The sequence below is a fragment of the Pongo pygmaeus genome, chromosome 2 (genome assembly GCF_028885625.2).
Source record: "Pongo pygmaeus isolate AG05252 chromosome 2, NHGRI_mPonPyg2-v2.0_pri, whole genome shotgun sequence".
Lineage (NCBI taxonomy): Eukaryota > Metazoa > Chordata > Mammalia > Primates > Hominidae > Pongo > Pongo pygmaeus.
The window spans coordinates 192,368,439-192,384,853 of NC_085930.1; the positions used below are offsets into that span (position 1 = coordinate 192,368,439).

A 16,415-nucleotide genomic window follows, 5' to 3' on the forward strand; every position below is an offset into this window, starting at 1 on the left:
TGAGATCATGCCATTGCACTCCAGCCTGGGCAATAAGAGCAAAACTCCATCTTAAAAACAACAACAATAACAAAGAACAGACGACGTCTTTAGGAGTCTGTGGTCAGGCACACTGAGAGATGCCTGTGTCCCTCCAATTTTGTGTTTACTCACAGACTCTCAGGAGAGCTGGAGATGTCCTGTGCTGGCTGAGACTTGGGAGAACACGCAGAAAGGGAAAGGAGATCATGCTATGCTAGTATTTACAAAGTCCTAAAGTTCATACCCAGTAAAAATAATTCATATATGCCTTTTCTATCTCCCTCCTCCATTCAATACACTTCTAAGTGGTTACTTTTCTCATATTAATAACAACAAAAATTCCAAGTTCCTGGACACTTACTACATAGAAGGTCTTAGGTCAAGGGTCATCTTTTACCAACTTCTCCCAAAAACCCTTTGGTGGGTACTACTTTATCCATCTTTCAAATGAGGAAACTCAGGCTTGGAAAATTTCAGCCATTTGACTATAATGACACAACTGATCGAAGCTGGGGCAGAGGCTTGAGCACTGGTACATCTGAATCAAAGCTTGCCCTTGGGTTTGAGGGGTGGTGGAGGTGGGGTGTCACTGGGAAGAATGGTGAGAGAAGACACAAAAGCAGAGGAGAGAGGAACAGGAGGGTGCCCTCCAGTGACCCCAATTCATGAAAACCTCATAATGATGATCCTTGGTGAGGGTTTCAAAAGTTCATATGCTGAAAAGGGGATTATTTTCCAGAAGAAAAGTTCTAACTTTAAGCCCAGTAGTAAGACCCGTGAATTATTTCTGTACAGCTGGTTTGCAGAATAGGAAAGACAAAAGCATCAGTTCAAATTGCCTTGATAACCTTATAAAAAGACCGATGATTATTAATGACATTAAGTTATTTGAGATCATTCTTTAAGAGTCTTTTTTTAAATCTAAAATATCCATTTGGATAAGTTAAATGCATGATACTTGAGAGTTGTAGGTTTGATGGGCTATAGGTTTACCTACAAACTTTTGTAAAATCCCTGCACGTAGAACTTTTATGCCCATGTCATGGAGCTTGGAGAAAGATTTTTCACTTCGAGATTATAATGGAGGTTGAGTGTTGCTGAAGATTTATTTTAGAAATTCATTTGGGCAAAACCCGCGTTGCTGGTTCTCTGGTCAAACACCAACAAAAGCCCCATTAGATTCATACTATTATGATGGAGAAAGAGAATTCACTCTCAACTGTGGCTTCCAGGAATATCTCGTGGTGAAACGTAAAGATTGCTACAGAGACCTCCAGGATACTAGAAAACACTTGCTAGTTGTTCTCTTGGGGAAGTGATTATATCCTTGATTAAATCCTACTGTGTATGGCTGGTGTTTATAAGCTAAAGAGAATCTTCTCGACTGAGTTCAGTTTCCTAAACTCAGTAGTGCACCCTTAAAAAAAAAAAAAAAGCCTTCCTCAAGATGCAACTAGAACTCTTCTCTCGGTGGTAATGAATGAACTCAAATAAATTAAAAAAGGACTTAATTGTTCACAAATGAACAGCATCCTAAACAAGCCAAGAAGATATGTGGTACCTGGTCAAGGTGTGCTTGCTATGTAGGAAGCCTTGGTGGGGTGGCTAGAGGTAATGGCAGTTGAGATGTCTTGATACGGTGTGTAGGTGTAGGTGTGTCTCTGGGTGGTAGACAAAAGGCTGGGCTGGCAAATGGCTCAACCAAAAGTGCCAAGTTCATGGGTGTTACAGATTGAACCTGTCAGAGAAGTATAGTTCTCACCCCTTCTCCTTCCCTCCTCTGGCCCTTCCCACTCTCCTCCTCTCCCTGTGTGGGGTATAAAAGATAGGCAGGTGATTCGACTGGAGTAGGTATGCTCTGCGTTGTAAAGTAGCTCAGAAAGACCATGAGAGCTACTCTATAATGTATATGACCACACAAATGGTCTATGTATATGACCACACATATATGACTGATTTCTGTCAAAATTGGGTCACAGTTTTTAAATGGGATGTTTGGCCCTATAGAGATTTAGTCAAGGTCACAGGTTTGTCTGAGGCCTAGAAAGAGGGCAGTGGGCAGAAGCAAGGGCAGGCATAGCCCTTGCTTTGTCTTGACCCTCCCTCTATTCACAGAACGTAGTGCTGGTGTTCACACGCTCATCTGCCCACCCCCACCCCACCCCACCCCAGCCTCCCCTCTCCAGAATTCAGGAGACTTGGCAAACAAGCACCCCAGGGCCTTGATCCATTGCTTGGACTCCACTAGATGGAAATTTGCACGAAGAGGCGTTAGAAGGTTTTGGTTCCCCTACAGCCAGTGGGTGTGAGATGAGTCAACGCCCAGTCCCCTGAGAAAGTCAGTGATCTCACAAGGGATCGTTTCTAGGTATTTTCCTGACAGCCAGTCCCTTCCCAGACAGCCTTTGGTTGGTTTCCCTGCCACACCACTCAACAGTATGTAGGAGTCTCCTCTCAGGCAGGCTCTGTACCAGGCACTGGGGGTAGGTCTTTGTTCTCGGGGGCCCTGTGAGGCAGACACATGAGTAGACCACACTCCTCAGTGTGACAAGTGTTGTTTTTTGTCTTTGTTTTTTTTTTTTTTTTTTTTTTCCTTGAGACAGGGTCTCACTCTGTCACCCAGGTCGGAGTGCAGTGGCATGCTCAGGGCTCACTGTAGCCTCAGCTTCCTGGGTTCAAGCGATCCTCCCACCTCAGCCTTTCTAGTAGCTGTGACTACAGGCATATGCCACCATGTCAAGCTAAGTTTTGCATTTTTTGTACAGTCTCACCATGTTGCCCAGGCTGGTTTCAAACTCCTAGGATTAAGTGATCCGCCTGCCTCAGGCTCCCAAAGTGCTGGGATTACAGGCATGGGCCACTGTGCCCGACTGACAAGTGTCTTTATCAAATCCCCAGATACTATGAGAGTGTGGTTAGGGTGGGAATCCAACACAAGGATAAATTCTTCAGGCAGACAAAGGAGGAGATGGTTTCCAGACAGGAGGAAGAGAATGTGTAAAGGTGCAGAGGCTTCAGGAGTCTTGTATGTCTGGAGAACAGCAAGGGGTCAGCATGACGGGAACACAGGGATGGTATGGGAAGGGAGGGGTGAGGAGCGGAGACCAGCAGGGAGCAGGCCTGGCAGGCCTTGGAGACTACACTCTGTCTGCAGAGCTCTGAGGAGCACAGTCAGGGAGTCATTGGAGCCCCACGGCCATGTCCAGGTTCAGGGAATCACAGTTTAGCCCCCAGCACGTTTTCTGGCACCTCTAGGGGCAGCAGAAGCAGCCCCAGCAGGGTGCAGCAGAGAGAGTCAACGAAACCCTAGAACAGAAGGGCCACTAGCCCTGTGACAGACTGCTGGCTGACTATTCCAAAACCCAGTCTCCCCTTCTTTCTAACAGTACCTCAAGTTTCAGCTGAGCACTTGTTGCCTGGAATAAAGAGTTCTATGTCTAAACCTCCTTTCCAGCTGGGTAGGAGCATATGACTGAGTTTTAGCAAAAGAAGAGAAGTGTTAAGACCACATGGGCCTTCTGGAAAGGCTGGGTGAAGGCAGCTCAATCACCTGTGTGGACTGCCTTTCTACAGCCCTTCTGTTTTTCCTCCTTTGACCAACCTGCAACTTGTATGTGATGGCTGGAGCTCCAGCCAACATGTGGAACCATGAGGAGGCCTTGAGGGTAGACGTCACGTACCTATATGTCGGATCCTAATGACGGATCCCCAGTGAAGCACCCCCACACTAGAACTGACCTGAATTTCTCTGGACCTGTTTTCACATGAAAGAGTAACAAGCAACTATCTTGTTTAATCTACTGTTATTTTGGCTTGTCTCTTACGTGTAACTGAACCTAAACTTAACTGACGTGAACTTAAATCCCCTCATTTTCTGGAGGAAAAATTTGAGACCAGGGAAGCAAGTTGACTGGGTAAAGATTACTCAGAGAGTTTACCCAAAAGCTCCGTCTCTCCTATAGCAAAACTTTCTGATGATTTTTGCTCATTTCCAATTCAACAAGGATTTCCTGAGCCTATGCACGCAGGGCCATGTAGCACAGTAGCGTAGAGCCTGAACCCCAAGGCCAGACTTCGTTTTTGTTTTGTTTTGTTTGAGACACAGTCCACTATGTTGTCCAGGCTGGTCTCAAACTCCTGGCCTCAAGCGACCTTCCACCTCAGGATCCCAAAGTGCTGGGATTACAGGCATGAGTCACTGTGCCCAACCAAGGCCAGACGTCTTGAATGCCAGTCTCAGGAATGCTACTCACTAACTGGGAGACACCTTTCTGAAATGGCACAATCTGTCAGACCACATCTGATGCAAGGAAAAGCAAGACAGGAGCGCTTTTCCCGGATAACAAAGCCAAGACTCCCATTCCTAAGCCCTGGCTCAGGTCTCCATCTCTTAAATCCAAGCGACCTCTACAAACTCTCCCTGAGAAGGTGTCCAGAACCCTTTTGGAAGCGAGGGACAGTGTCACTGTCTTTGGGGTTGACACTTGCTCTGAGTAACTCACGGAAAACAAGTTCCAGCTGGGAAGCCCTTGGACGCGCCACACCTCCCTACCCGCAGCCCGTCCCGTGGCGGCCGGGACTCCAGAGTGCGTTTAGAAGAAAGGGGACCGACACGTCAGGGCCACCGCGGGAAGCCCTGAGGGCCACTCACCGGCCAGGGACGCGAAGAGCGCGGCCGCCGCGCGGAGCTGCCGGGGCATGGTGGGCGCTGGGCGAGGTTCTGCAGCGTGCGGCGAGGTCCGGGCAGGCCCCGAACCGGTGCCAGAGAAACCTACCTGTGCCGGAGAAACGAAGCCACCTGCTTATGAGAAGCAGCGGAAAAGCCCGCCCAGGGCCGCTGGGCGGGGAGGGAAACTCCGCCGGCTCCTCCTCCTGCTACGGAGCCTGGAGGGGCGGGGACGCGGCGCGGCCGCCGGGGCCCGGGCCTCTGGGACCGTTTACCCCACGCGCGTGGTTCCGGCAGCGCCGGCCTCCTCCGCTCATACCCTGGGTCTCCTCCTTTCTTTTTCTTTTCTTTTTGAGACGAAGTCTCGCTCTGTCGCCCAGGGTGGGGTGCAGTGGCGCGATCTCGGCTCACTACAACCTCCGCCTCCCGGGTTCAAGCGATCCTTCTGCCTCAGTCTCCCGAGTAGCTGGGACTACAGGCCCCTGCCACCACACCCGGCTAATTTTTGTATTTTTAGTAGAGACGGTGTGTCACTATATCGGCCAGGCTGGTCTCGAGCTCCTGACCTCGTGATTCGCCCGCCTCGGCCTCCCAAAGTGCTGGGATTATAGACGTGAGCCACCGAGCCCGGCCAGGGTCTCCTCTTTTATTTCTTTTGTTTTTTGAGACAAAGTCTCGCTCTGTCGCCAGGCTGGAGTGCAGTGGCGGGATCTCGGCTCACTGCCCTGGTTCAAGCGATTCTCCTGCTGCAGCCTCCCGAGTAGCTGGGATTACAGGCGCCCGCCACCACGCCCAGCTAATTTTTGTATTTCAAGTAGAGACGGGGTTTCACCCTGTTGGCCAGGCTGGTCTCGACCTTCTGACCTTGTTATCCGCCCGTCTCGGCCTCCCAAAGTGCTGGGATTACAGGCGTGAGCCACCGCGCCCGGCCCAGGTTCTCCTCTTTTCTAACCGCTCGGGAACCTTTCTGGGAACCCGGAGATGCTTCTCAGCCGGGAGAAAGCCAGCCACTAGGCGAGCAGGAGCCTAAAAACCCCTGAGCACCCTGACTCCATGTCTCCCCAGGGAGTCTGCGGCAGCCGCGCTCCACGCCCGGGCCTCGCCAGGACCGCGGTTTGCGGGAAGCAGCAGGAGCACAGCCCAGAGGCGCTAGGTCTGGCTGGGAGCCCGCGCTGCCGACTCCCCGGCGTGCGGCGTCGGGGAACCTCTCGGAGCCTTGGATTCTTCAGCTGTAAAACGGACGTAATAATGCCCACTCCCAGTGTGTTTTTTTATTTTCTTTTTTCTTTTGTTTGTTTGTTTGTTTTTGTTTTTGTTTTGGGAGACAGGGTCTCGCTCTGTCGCCCAGGCTGGAGGGCAGTGGCGTGATCTCGGCTCACTGCAAACTTGGGTTCAAGCGATTCTCCTGCCTCAGCCTCCGCAGTAGCTGGGATTACAGGCGTGCGCCACCACGTCCAGCTAATTTTTTGTATTTTTAGTAGAGACGGGGTTTCACCATGTTTGCCAAGCTGGTCTCAAACTCCTGACCCCAGGTGATCCGCCCGCCTCGGCCTTCCAAAGAGCTGGGATTACAGGCGTGAGCCACTGTGCCTGGCCCCACGTGGTTTTACAGACCAGAAAATCCTGGAACAAAAAACACACAATATCTTTCTTTCTTTTTTTTTTTTTTTTGGAGTCAGGGTCTCGCTCTATCACCCAGGCTGGAGTGCAGTGGCGTGATCTCGGCTCACTGCAACTTCGACCTCCTGGCCTCAAGTGAGTCTCCCACCTCAGCCTCCTGAGTAGCTGGGACCAAAGGCACGTGCCACCACACCCAGCTATTTTATTTTATTTTATGTAGAGAGGAGGTCTCACTGTGTTGCCCAGGCTGGTCTCGAGTTCCTGGCTTCAAACGATCCTCCTGCGTTAGCCAACCATTGGGATTACAGGTGTAAGCCACGGCCCACGGCTCCACATCGCTGACAGGCAACCTTTTAATGTCTTATCTCCTTCCTCTATTAATTGGATTGTCTGTCAAAACAACGACGTTTTGATAGGGCTTGAGTCCCAGTGGGGAATACACATTTAAGCAGTATATTAGGAGAACCTCCTTATTACTAGATTGAGGGCTTTCAGCCTAGCCTTAAATTATTTTCTGAAAAATAACTTTGGCTACAACTATTTTATCTTACTATGTTGCTCCAAACACTCTAATCAAGTAAACTTAACCAAAGCTTGCAGTGTGTTTCAGAATGGAATTTTTATGGTGAAAAGTGAGGGTTAACTTTTGCCAGTCAACCTAATTTCAGCAACTACCTGCTTTCTGATCTTTGAGACAGTTTATTCAAAAGACAATAATTAAGTGGGTATAAACTGTGTGCTAGGCACTCTTCTTATTCCATTTAAGCGCCGTAGCCACTCTACATGGACACTGTTGTTATTATTGCTGCCCCATTTCGCAGATGGAGAAACTAAGCACAGAGAAGGGAGTTGCCCAGAGTCACTTAGATAATAAATACGGAAACTTGGCCATAAATCTTGTCTGCCTTGAGAGTCTAGGATTTTAAGCACTATGGCAGGGTGCAGTGGCTAACGCCTGTAATCCCAGCACTTTGGGAGGCTGAGGCAGGCGGATCACGAGGTCAGGAGATTGAGAGCTTCCTGGCTAACACAGTGAAACCCAGTCTCTATTAAAAATATTAAAAAATTAGTCGGGCGTGGTGGCAGGTGCATGTAGTCCCAGCTACTCAGGAGGCTGAGGCAGGAGAATGGTGTGAACCCAGGAGGTGGAGCTTGCAGTGAGCCAAGGTCGCGCCACTGCACTCCAGACCGGGCGACAGAAGGAGCTTCCGTCTCAAAAAAAAAAAAAAAAAAAAAAAAGCTGCTCCTCTTACCCTGGAAATTCCAAGGGATTTAGGAATTCTGTTTCAGGAACCAGGGTCAAAGACCAAGTATTAAAACAAAAGATTCTCCTAGAACTCTGATATATAAGGATTTTAGGAGCTCTGTCTTAGAAACTGGGACAGAGACCAAAGATATATTATTATATCACACTATCACAGTTTATTATTTTCAAAAAAAGTTGTTTTCTGGCCGGTACAGTGGCTCATGCCTATAATCCAAGCACTTTGGGAGGCCAAGGTGGGAGGGTCACTTGAGGCCAGAAGTTCAAGTCCAGCCTGGGCAACACAGGGAGACCCTGCCACTATTAAAAATTTTTTAAATTAGCTGGGCATGGTGGCACATGCCTGTAGTCCCAGCTACTGGGGAGGCTGAAGCAGGAGGATTGCTTGAGCCTGAGAGGTCAAGACTGTAGTGAGCTGCGATCAAGCCACTGCACTCTAGCCTGGGTGACAAATCCAGACCCTGTGTCTAAAAAAAAGAAAAGAAGAGAAAAAAAAAGTTTTTTATTTCAACTAAGTTGTTGGATTTATTAGCATAAAGTTGTTCATAACAATCCCTTGTTTGTCTTACAATATCTGTAGTATAGGTAATGGTGTCACTTCTTTTATTACTAATATTAATAATTTGTATTTTCTCTCTTATTTCCCTGATAATATTAATAATTTGTATTTTCTCTCTTTTTTCCCTGATAAGTTTGGCTGGAGGTTGATCAATTCTATTCATGTTTTCAAAGAAAAACAAAATTTCATTTCATCGAGTTTCTTCATTGTTCTTATATTTTCTGTTTTATTCATTTCTACCTGATCTTTATTATTTTCTTTCTTCTACTTAACTTGTGTTTTATTTGCTCCTCTTTTAATAGTTTTCAAAGATGGAAGTTGCCTGGGATATCCCAGCACTTTAGGAGGCCGAGGTGGGAGGATCACCTGAGGTCAGGAGTTCAAGACCAGCCTGGCCAACATGGTGAAACTCCATCTCTACTAAAAATACAAAAATTAGCTGGGTGTGGTGGTGGGCACCTGTGATCCCAGCTACTTGGGAGGCTGAGGCAGGAGAATCGCTTGAACCTGGGAGGTGGAGGTTACAGTGAGCTGAGATCACGCCACTGCACTCCAGCCTGGGTGACAGGAGCTAGACTCCGTCTCAAAAAAAAAAAAAAAGAAAAAAAAAAATGGAAGTTGAGGCCAGTGGTATAAAATCTTTCTTCGTCTCTAATAAACAGGTTTACTGTTATGAACTTCCCTCTAATTACTACTTTAGCTGGATCCCACAAGTTTAATATGTTTTCATTTTCATATAATTAGAAATACTTCCTAATTTCCTTTTGCTATTTCCTTGACTCATGGTTATTTAAAATAGCATGATTTCATTTCCAAACATATAGTTTTTCATGTATCTTTCTTTTATTGATTTTTAATTCCACTGCGGTTGAAAACATAATTATGGACTTAAATCTTACAAATTTATTGAGATTTGTTTTTTGACCAAGACTATGGTTGGTTACATTCGTTTTCAGGACTGACATAACAAAGTGCCACAGACTGGGTAATTAAACCACAGACATTTGCCTTCTTATAATTCTGGAAACTAGACATGTGAGATCAAAGTGTCAGCCGGGTTGGTTTCTTCTTTTTCTTTCTTTTTTTTTTTTGAGACAGAGTCTCTTTCTGTCACCCTGGCTGGAGTGCAGTGGTGCCATCTCGGCTTGCTGCAAATTCTGCCTCCCAGGCTCAAGTGATTCTCCTGCCTCAGCCTCCCGAGCAGCTGGGACTACAGGTGCCTGTCACTGCACCTGGCTAAGTTTTGTATTTTTTGTATTTTAGAGACGGGGTTTCACCATGTTGGCCAAGTTGATCTCAAACTCCTGATCTCAGGTAATCCACCCGCCTCGGCCTCCCAAAGTACTGAGATTACAGGCGTGAGCCACCGCGCCCAGCCCGGGTTAGTTCTTTCTAAGGCCTCTCTCCTTGGCTAGTAGATACCTTTGTTTCACATGCTCATCCCTCGGTGCATGCCTTTGTCTGTCCTAATCTCCTCTTCTTATAAGGACATTAGTCATGTAGGATTAGTGCCTACTCTTTGAACTCATTTTACCTCTTAAAGACCCTATCTCCGAATATAGTCACATTCTGAGATACTTGGGGTTAAGACTTGTATTAGTCCATTTTCACGCTGCTGATACAGACATACCTGACACTGGGAAGAAAAAGAGGTTTAATTGGACAATTCCACGTGGCTGGGGAGGCCTCAGAATCATGGTGGGAGGCGAAAGGGACTTTTTCATGGTGGCAGCAAGAGAAAATGAGGAAGAAGCAAAAGCAGAAACCCCCGATAGGTAAGCCCATCAGATATCATGAGACTTATTCACTGTCATGAGAACAGCACGGGAAAGACCAGCCCCCATGAATAAATTACCTCTTTCTGGGTCCCCCCCTTCCCCACAATATGTGGGGATTCTGGGAGATACAATTCAAATTGAGATTTGAGTGGGGACACAGCCAAACCATATCATTCTGTCCCTGGTCCCTCCAAATCTCATGTCCTCACATTTCAAAACCAATCATGCCTTTCCAACAGTCCCCCAAAGTCTTAACTCATTTCAGCATTAACCTAAAAGTCCACAGTCCAAAGTCTCATCTGAGACAAGGCCTTCCACCTATGAGCCTATACAATCAAAAGCAAGCTAGTTACTTCCTAGATACAATGGGGGTAGAGGTATTGGGTAAATAAAGCCATTCCAAATGGGAGAAATTGGCCAAAACAAACGGGTTACATGGCCCATGCAAGTCTGAAATCCAGTGAGGGAGTCAAAATTTAAAGCTCCAAAATGATCTCCTTTGACTCCAGGTCTCATATCCAGGTCACGCTAATGCAAAAGGTAGGTTCCCATGGTCTTGGGCAGCTCCACCCCTGTGGCTTTGCAGGGTATAGCCTCCCTCCAGGCTGCTTTCATGGGCTGGTGTTGAATGTCTGCGGTTTTTCCAGGCATCCAGTGCAAGCTGTCAGCGGGTCTACCATTCTGGGGTTTGGAGGACGAAGGCCCTCTTCTCACAGCTGCACTAGGCAGTGCCCCGATAGGGACTCTGTGTGGGGGCTCTGATCCCACATTTCCCTTCTGCACTGCCCTAAGAGGTTCCCCTTGAGGGACCCACGGCTTCCACCCTCTAAACCACAGCCCAAGCTATGCATTGGCCCCTTTCAGCCATGGCTGGAGCAGCTGGGACACAGGGCACCAAGTCACTAAGCGGCACACAACACGGGGACCCTGGGCCTGGCCCACAAAACCCCTTTTTTCCTCCTGGGCCTCCAAGCCTGTGATGGGAGAGGCTGCTGTGAAGGTCTCTGACATGGCCTGGAGACATTTCCCCATGGTCTTGGGGATTCACATTAGGCTTCTTGCTACTTATGCAAATTTCTGCAACCAGCTTGAATTTCTCCCCAGAAAATGGGTTTTTCTTTTCTGTCACGTAGTCAGGCTGCAAATTTTCCAAACTTTTATGCTCTGCTTCCCTTATAAAACTGAATGCCTTTAATAGCACACAAATCACCTCTTGAATGTTTTGCTGCTTAGAAATTTTTTCCACCAGATACCCTAAATCATCTCTCAAGTTCAAAGTTCCACAAGTCTCTAGGGCAGGGGCAAAATGAGGCCAGTCTCTTTGCTAAAACATAACAAGAGGCACCTTTGCTCCAGTTCCCAAAAAGTTCCTCATCTCCATCTGAGACCACCTCAGCCTGGATCTTATTGTCCATATCACTATCAGCATTTTGGGCAAAACCATTCAACAAGTCTCTTGGAAGTTCCAAACTTTCCCACATTTTCCCATCTTCTTCTGAGCCCTTCAAACTGTTCCAATCTCTGCCTGTTACCCAGTTCCAAAGTTGTTCCACATTTTCAGGTATCTTCAGCAACGTCCCACTCTACTGGTAGCAATTTACTGTATTAGTCTATTTTCACACTGCTGATAAAGACACATCTGAGACTGGGAAGAAAAACGGGTTTAATTGGACTTACAGTTCCACATGGCTGGGGAGGCCTCAGAATCATGGTGAGAGGTGAAAGGCACTTCTTACATGGTGGTGGCAAGATAAAATGAGGAAGAAGCAAAAGTGGAAACCCCTGATAAATCCATCAGATCTCATGAGACTTATTCACTATCACGAGAATAGCATGGGAAAGACCGGCCCGCATGATTCAATTACCTCCCCCTGGGTCCTTCCCACAACACATGGGAATTCTGTGAGATACAATTCAAGTTGAGATTTGGGTGGGGACACAGCCAAACCATATCAAGACTTCTACATATGAATTTTGGAGGGACACAATTTAACTCATAATAGTGGGCTGTCTTGTTAAATGTTCTGTGTGCACTTGAGAAGAATGTGTGTATTCTTTCATTGTTGGATTCAGTGACCTATAAATGTTGATTAGGTTAAACTAATTGATAGTATGGCTCAAGAACAAATGGTGTCAACTTAGGATGGTTTAACTTACGATTTTTCAGCTTTACAATGGTGTGAAGTCTGTATGCATTCAGTAGAAACCATACTTTGAATTTTTATCTTTTCCCAAGCTACTGCTATGGGACAAGATACTCTCTCATGATTCTGGGCAGTGGCAGCAAGCATCAGCTTCCAGTCAGCCACTCAGTCCCAAGGGTAAACAACTGATACAGCTATTCTGTTTTTCATTTTTAGCAAAGTACTCAATAAATTACATGAGGCACTCAATGCTTTATTATAAAACAAGCTTTGTATTAGATGATTTGCCCAACTGTAGGCTAATGTAAGTGTTCTGAGCACATTTAAGGTAGGCTATACTATGCTATGATGTTTGGTAGGTTAGGTAAATTTAATGCATTTTCAACTTAGAATACTTTCAGCCTCCCAAATAGCTGGGACCACAGGTGTGTGGCACCACGTGTGGCTAATTTTTTGTAGAGACAAGGTCTCACTATGTTGCCCAAGTTGGTCTCAAAATCCTGACCTCACGTGATCCTTCCACTTTGGTCTCCCAAAGTGCGATTACAGGTGTGAGTCACCACACCTGGCCATGTTGTCATACATTTTAATTCTTTATAAATTAGAAACTTCATAACACATTGTTCTTATTTAAAATTTAAACAATTATCTTTAAATATATATAATATATAAATATATAATATATAAATATAATATATAAATATATAATATATAAATATATAATATATAAATATATATAATATAAATATATAATATATAAATATATATATAATATATAAATATATATATAATATATAAATATATATATAATATATAAATATATATATAATATATAAATATATAATATATAAATATATATAATATATAAATATATAATATATAAATATATAATATATAAATATATATAATATATAAATATATAATATATAAATATATAATATATATATAATATATAAATATATAATATATATAATATATAAATATATAATATATATAATATATAAATATATAATATATATATAATATATACAAATATATAATATATAAATATATAATATATACAAATATATAATATATAAATATATAATGTATACAAATATATAATATATAAATATATAATATATACAAATATATAATATATAAATATATATAATATATATAAATATATAATATATAAATATATATAATATATAAATATATAATATATAAATATAATATATAAATATATAATATATAAATATATATAATATATAAATATATAATATATAAATATATAATATATAAATATATATAATATATAAATATATAATATATAAATATATATAATATATAAATATATAATATATAAATATATATAATATATATAAATATAATATATAAATATATATAATATATATAAATATAATATATAAATATATATAATATATATAAATATATAATATATAAATATATATAATATATATAAATATATAATATATAAATATATATAATATATATAAATATATAATATATAAATATATATAATATATATAAATATATAATATATAAATATGTATTATATATATAAATATATAATATATAAATATATATAATATATAAATATATAATATATAAATATATATAATATATAAATATATAATATATAAATATATATAATATATAAATATATAATATATAAATATATATAATATATAAATATATAATATATAAATATATATAATATATAAATATATAATATATAAATATATATAATATATATAAATATATATGGGAAAAAAGCTTTTATACTTACTCATGTGATTACCCTTTCTTGCAGTCTTTATTCCTTTGTTTAGATCCTTGGGATTTTTGTTGCTATGGTGACCTTAGTTATACCAGGCACTTCAAATCTTACCTTGTGTTTAGGATATGGACTTGTTTGCCCAAAGGTCTTCCCTAATGTCTGCTCCACCTTCAACTTCAGGTCTTCTCCACTGTCAGTTTCTCTCTCCATACACTTGTAGCTCTCCCAGGAGTATTCCATCGTTACTCGTTAGTCAGTGCTTATTAGCGGGGCGGTGGGATCTGAGAGGTGAGGTGCTTGGTTGTGATTCACAGTTCTGATTCCTGCAAGTACTGTGTCCCTGGGTCTTGAAGGGTATGACCAAGTGTCTCTGTCCCTCCTCCCAGCAGTAGTTTTGGGCTCAGCACATATTCCTGCCCCTTCCCCAGAATCAGAGGGTTTTTTTTTGTTGTTGTTGTCTTGTTTTTTAAGTTTTTGCTCCTTTTTCTCCAGCTATGTTTGATTTCCCAGCCACCTAGGAGCATCAGTGTTTGTTACCCTTCCTCCAGGCTTTTAAGGCCTTTGTAGGAGAGATGGGCCAATAGCATCTGAGCATGGTTTTGTGTCTTTCTTGTAGCAACTGATGTTCCTCGCCCCCAGGTCTATGCCAGGAAGGATGCTTCCTTACATGCCTGTAGTCCCAGCTACTGGGGAGGCTGAAGCAGAAGAATCACTTGAACCTGGGAGGCGGAGGTTGCAGTGAGCCAAGATCATGCCACTGCACTCCAGCCTGGCAACAGAGCGAGACTCCATTCAAAAAAAAAAAAAAGTTCTTACACTCTTCTGCATATTCTGCAAAGTATACTCTGGGAAGGCTGGTTTAGAGGATCTCTAACTTTTCTAATATTTCATGATGCATGGCTGATGTTTAATATGAACTCAGACTCCCATCAGATTTTACAGATCTGGGTCTGCTTTTAGTTCAAATGCTTCAGCCAGGGCACTTTAATCTGAGGCCACAGCATTCCCAGTTGTCACCAGTATTTTGAAATCTAAGTTCCTCTGGTGGACAACAGGCAACATCATATAGCCATGGAGGATCTGAACAACTTCTAAGTCTGAGGGATTTTATCTGGTGGTTTTGGATTCTTTTCCATTTATACTTAAACAACATGACACAAATTTCACTCGCAGAAAAGCCACTCTTTTTTTCCCTGTTTTTAAGAAGTCTAAAAATGCACAACTATTTCCTGAATGAGCAGTGTGTCCAGGTGTAGAATAGGGAATGTCGTGTCTGCTGGGAACAGACGGTGGACCTGGCACAGCTTTATGAGAATTATCCCACGATTCCTGTCCCACCCTGCAGCCCACCATGGGCTCAGTGGTGAGTCTGATTCTCTGAGCCCCAAAGGGTAGCTTTTTCCCACAGGACACCAGCAAGCAGAGCAGCAGCTTGGGACTTTGACAAGGAGGCTGGAGTGAAAGGTCGGATTGGACCATCCTGGATCACTGGAGGACAATACCCCAGGAACCTCCAGCAATGACTGGTATTGGAATGACTCCCCTGGTCACGTACCTGTAGCATGACATTTGCAAACAGGGTCTTCCTATGAGGCTTGTGAGGTTTGGCCAATTTGCATTCTGCTAGAATTATTAAGTATGGACATCCTCATAGATCCAGAAAAGGGCTGAGATCCAAAGGATTGAGAATGCTTTGGGGGGTGTTTCCATAGTGAGTGGCTGGCTATTCAATAGTCAAATGTTTGAGAGGAGACAAGTGATGTGTTTCCTGAGGCAAGTGGTCAGAACCCAACAGACTCTTCTGTTCAGCTAAGATGTGAAACCATCTGAAGTTCTTACATGTTCTCACAGAGAAATGGATTCTCATAGGGAAATGGATATATTGTGATAGACATGATAAGCAGAGAAGTCGGCTGAGACACACACACACACACACACACACACACACACACACACACATCAAGACTAAAAGCATAGATGTGTATTATAAAAAGCATAAAAATACACCACTGCAGATTGTGTAGGACTATATTTTCTTTTGACTTGGGAGACAGGTTTACTGCTGTTAAGGCTGCAAAGGGCTCTATGTGCTTTAAAAAATCCCAGTCTGTTGCATTCATAAGCCTGGGTTGGATCTAAAGCAGCCTCCCGCTTTGGGAACGGCATTCCCCATGACCTTTCCATGGTTGCTGAATGCAGCTGGAGGCAGTCACAGTTGGTGATGTCCGGAGCCCACTCCCCACTGTGCTGGTCTGCAGAACTTCTGCATGCCATTCCCACAAGTGCGTCTCTGCCCGGCTCTCCTCCACCTCCCTTGTGAGCTGAAGTCTGCGCTTCACAGCTTTCTGGTCTCAACCCTCCTCCATTCCTACAGATGTTTAAGAAGCAGGACTCAAAAGGTGAAGGAGAGGGGGCAACTTACCTCCGATGGACAAGTGAAAAGTGGAAGATGGATAAAACCAAGAAGGAGCTTAAGATATCCAGAAATGTCAACTGTGTTTGGAAAAGTAAGGTCATGAGAAGCATGGGACTCCTGAGGTTGCTCCCTACTATCTTGCAGACTTGCTGCAGGACCAAATG

General features: G+C 43.5%; 1 protein-coding gene across 3 annotated transcripts in view; it reads right to left on the bottom strand.

Annotated features, from left to right (window-relative positions):
- Positions 1–5,869, bottom strand: part of LAMP3 (lysosomal associated membrane protein 3) — a 39,831-nt gene extending 33,962 nt beyond the window's left edge. For 2 of the 3 annotated variants that reach the window (XM_054479975.2, XM_054479972.2), the window contains exon 1: positions 4,673–4,888. In XM_054479975.2, coding sequence (XP_054335950.1) covers positions 4,673–4,721 — 49 coding nt within the window. In that variant the 5' untranslated portion in view covers positions 4,722–4,888. Of the gene's footprint in view, positions 1–4,672 lie in introns of all 3 variants that reach the window. The other variant, XM_054479973.2, reaches the window with a different exon arrangement.
- Positions 5,870–16,415: the final 10,546 nt, after the last annotated feature.